General features: G+C 36.4%; 1 protein-coding gene across 1 annotated transcript; it reads left to right on the top strand.

Annotated features, from left to right (window-relative positions):
* The first annotated feature begins 271 nt into the window (after window positions 1–271).
* Window positions 272–3,563, top strand: LOC18991737 (probable methyltransferase PMT18). Its single transcript, XM_006415058.2, has 5 exons — window positions 272–1,032; window positions 1,262–1,472; window positions 1,558–1,855; window positions 1,990–2,457; window positions 3,173–3,563. Exons 1-5 carry the CDS (start codon window positions 310–312, stop codon window positions 3,387–3,389), a joined length of 1,917 nt encoding a protein of 638 aa, XP_006415121.1. The 5' UTR covers window positions 272–309; the 3' UTR covers window positions 3,390–3,563.
* The last annotated feature ends 218 nt before the right edge of the window (window positions 3,564–3,781 follow it).

Below are 3,781 nucleotides of genomic sequence, written 5' to 3'. Positions count from 1 at the left end.
AACTTTATAGTTTTTATTAATTTTCCCTCTCTTTTAACCACATCTAATAAGTGTGGTTCTTGGCTTTTTGCTAAAGAATAGAGACAATTGTCCTTTTTTATACAAAAAAACTCAGACAAATTTGTTTCTCTATCACTCTTTTTCTTCGATGGTGGATCCCTTATCCTCGTGTTCCGAGCTCCACTATAACCTTTCGTACATTTTTTTAGGAAAAATTTTACAAAGCATTTAGCTTTTAGTTTTACTAAAATCAGATAAAAGTTGCAAGTCTTTTGGCTCATCTCTCTACAGAAACAAGACTTTCAAGAAATGGCGAAAGAGAACAGTAGTCATCACCACGCAGAAGTAAAGAGAAAAAGACTCATTTGGATTCTCTGTGTAAGTGGACTCTGCATTTTGTTTTATGTTCTTGGAGCTTGGCAAATCAACACTGTCCCATCTTCTTCCTCTGAGGTTTACTCAAGAATAGGATGTGATGAAACAAAGACTCAGACAAAACTTTCTTCTTCTGATGATGATGAGGGACTCCTTTCTTCCACTTTGTCCTCCTCTTCTTCATCCTCAGAACCAGTTGAGTTAGATTTCGAAAGCCATCACAAACTCGAGCTCAAGGTACCGAACCAAACCGTAAAGTATTTCGAGCCATGTGACATGTCTCTTAGCGAGTACACTCCATGTGAAGATCGAGAGAGAGGGAGAAGATTCGATAGGAACATGATGAAATACAGAGAGAGACATTGTCCTTCGAAAGATGAGCTTCTCTATTGCTTGATTCCTCCTCCACCAAACTACAAGATCCCATTCAAATGGCCTCAGAGCAGAGACTATGCTTGGTACGACAACATCCCACACAAGGAGCTAAGTATCGAGAAAGCAATCCAGAATTGGATTCAAGTAGAAGGAGAAAAATTCAGATTCCCTGGTGGTGGAACAGGGTTTCCTCGTGGAGCTGATGCTTACATTGATGACATTTCTAGGCTCATCCCTCTTACTGATGGAGCCATTAGAACTGCTATTGATACAGGATGTGGAGTAAGTTTCCATAGAAATTTTTACTACATTATTAGATGCATCGATCTTTTTCTTTCCTCTTTTATTGACTGAAATCCAGATGAATCTCGGGATCTGTGAAAAACCGGGTATTCTTGCCACTTAAGGCATCAAAATCTGAGAAAAACAGAATATTCTTGCCACTTAAGGCATCCACAGTGCATCAATCTTTGACTTGTTTTTAATTGATTCGGTTTTGTTGGTTTTATAGGTTGCTAGTTTTGGTGCTTACTTGTTGAAGAGGGATATCATTGCTATGTCTTTTGCACCAAGAGACACTCACGAAGCTCAAGTCCAGTTTGCTTTAGAACGTGGAGTTCCTGCGATTATCGGGATAATGGGATCAATAAGGCTTCCTTATCCAGCTAGAGCTTTTGATCTTGCTCACTGTTCTCGTTGTTTGATTCCTTGGTTTCAAAACGGTAATGAAATTTTTCTTGATTTTTTTTTGTTCAGCTTTCTTGATTGTTGTGGGAACTTAACCAAGAAAAAATTAGCTGTGTGTAGATGGTTTGTACTTGACCGAAGTGGACCGGGTTTTAAGACCGGGTGGTTATTGGATTCTTTCGGGCCCACCGATTAACTGGAAGAAACACTGGAAAGGCTGGGAAAGATCCCAAGAGGATTTGAAGCAAGAGCAAGATTCAATAGAAGATGCAGCAAGAAGTCTTTGTTGGAAGAAAGTCACAGAGAAGGGTGATTTATCAATCTGGCAAAAGCCAATTAATCACATTGAGTGTAAGAAACTCAAACGACGTCATAAATCTCCTCCTATATGCAAATCAGATCAACCCGATTTTGCTTGGTAACAATCTAAACACTTCCCATATTCTTAAGAATTCTGATTCAAACCAATTGACAATAGGTGGATAGACTTATTCTTTTTTTATATATTATTTTAGACACTCTAGACCATGAAACTTGATGTATCTTTGATAGGTACAAAGACTTGGAATCTTGTGTAACACCATTACCAGAAGCAAATAGTCCAGAGGAATTCGCTGGAGGTGCGTTGGAGGATTGGCCAGACCGAGCATTTGCGGTTCCACCTAGGATTATCCGGGGGACAATTCCAGATATTAACGCTGAGAAATTCAGAGAAGATAATGAGGTGTGGAAGGAGAGAATAGCATATTACACACAGATAATGTCTGAGCTTCCACGTGGAAGATTCAGGAACATTATGGACATGAATGCATATCTTGGAGGATTTGCAGCGGCAATGATGAAATATCCATCTTGGGTTATGAACGTGGTGCCTATGGATGCGGAGAAGCAAACATTAGGGGCGATTTACGAGAGGGGATTTATAGGGACATATCAAGATTGGTGTGAAGGATTCTCTACGTATCCAAGAACTTATGATCTTATTCATGCTGGTGGATTGTTCAGCATTTACGAAAACAGGTAAACACCAATTACACTAAACTTTACTTGCATTTAACTATATATTTTACCTAATTAAATAGACAAGCTTAAGAAATTTAAGCATTATTAATTAAAATACTTCAAACACAAATAGGAGAATATTTTCTTTGCGTTGGTGTTTGCATTTGCGATTTAAAAAAGTATTAGAGGAGTGACTCATAAATGCTTCATTTCGATAAAAGAAGTCTACTATTAGACTTCTTTTTCTCTTTAGTAGACTTCATCAGGGTGTAAACGGTAATTAGGACATCCTTTTTTGTTTACTCATACAAGATAAAATGGTTTTTTCACTACCCATTTAAATTATTTCTGCCAAATGTTTTTTCAAGGGTCTACTTTTATATTCAAAATCAAGTTTTATATTATTTTTAGCAAAAACCCCTACTTTTTATGTATATCTCTGTGACCCCAATTTTTTTTTTTTGACAAAAAGTATGTTTTAAACTGTTTTTAACAAAATCATGCATATTCTTTTGATATTTTGAGTTTTTGTTAAAACATTGTAGATTCATACACTTACTTATAATGGAAAATGTCCATATTTAAAAAGAATGTAACACTTTTCATAAAAGATGTTTCTCCATGTGATCGCAAATATGAAATTATGTTTGAAACAACGGAGATGTGCATTTGTTGTCTATGTGTATGCAGTCTCACAAACGTGACTTATAATGTTATTGTTGGTTAATGGAAGGTGTGATGTGACGTTGATACTACTTGAGATGGATAGAATACTAAGACCCGAAGGAACAGTGGTGTTTAGGGACACAGTCGAAATGTTGACGAAGATACAAAGCATAACCAATGGAATGAAATGGACAAGTCGGATTTTGGATCATGAGAAAGGTCCTTTTATCCCTGAGAAGATCCTTCTAGCTGTTAAATCATATTGGACCGGTCCTTCTTCTTAAGCTAGTTTCAACCTTTTTTTTGACTCTTTACTCAAATCTTCTCCATCCTCTGTTTTCTCATCTTTGTGTTTGTTTGTTTGTTAAAGAAATTTTTTTATCATTAATTGTGAAAATACAAGGGATTTGGTTTGTCGAAACAAATTGGAAAGATACAAGAGAAGACAACATTTTAGAGGGTTTTTTTTGGGTCTTACACCGAAAATTAGCATTTTTTTTCTTGTGCTATTTTCTCCAACCATTTCCATGTTGTGATTTCAGTAGTAACGTACTCAACACGGAATTTCTCATTCTTTGTTTTATAGAATCTTGACCAAACGTCATAGCTTCGTTTATAGCTGCATTCCTTCAATTGATTTTTAGAAGGCGTGAATCATATTCTTTTCTCATAAAAC

This window comes from Eutrema salsugineum, unplaced genomic scaffold, assembly GCF_000478725.1.
Source record: "Eutrema salsugineum unplaced genomic scaffold, Eutsalg1_0 scaffold_5, whole genome shotgun sequence".
NCBI lineage: Eukaryota > Viridiplantae > Streptophyta > Magnoliopsida > Brassicales > Brassicaceae > Eutrema > Eutrema salsugineum.
This window is presented reverse-complemented; position numbering and strand designations above follow the sequence as displayed.

Bases quoted from the DNA above. Each gene is read 5' to 3' on its own strand.
- LOC18991737 (XM_006415058.2), top strand. From the start codon at position 310: ATGGCGAAAGAGAACAGTAGTCATCACCACGCAGAAGTAAAGAGAAAA. The intron at 1,033-1,261 runs GTAAGTTTCCAT...TTGGTTTTATAG, and splicing joins CTATTGATACAGGATGTGGA to GTTGCTAGTTTTGGTGCTTA. The intron at 1,473-1,557 runs GTAATGAAATTT...AGCTGTGTGTAG, and splicing joins GATTCCTTGGTTTCAAAACG to ATGGTTTGTACTTGACCGAA.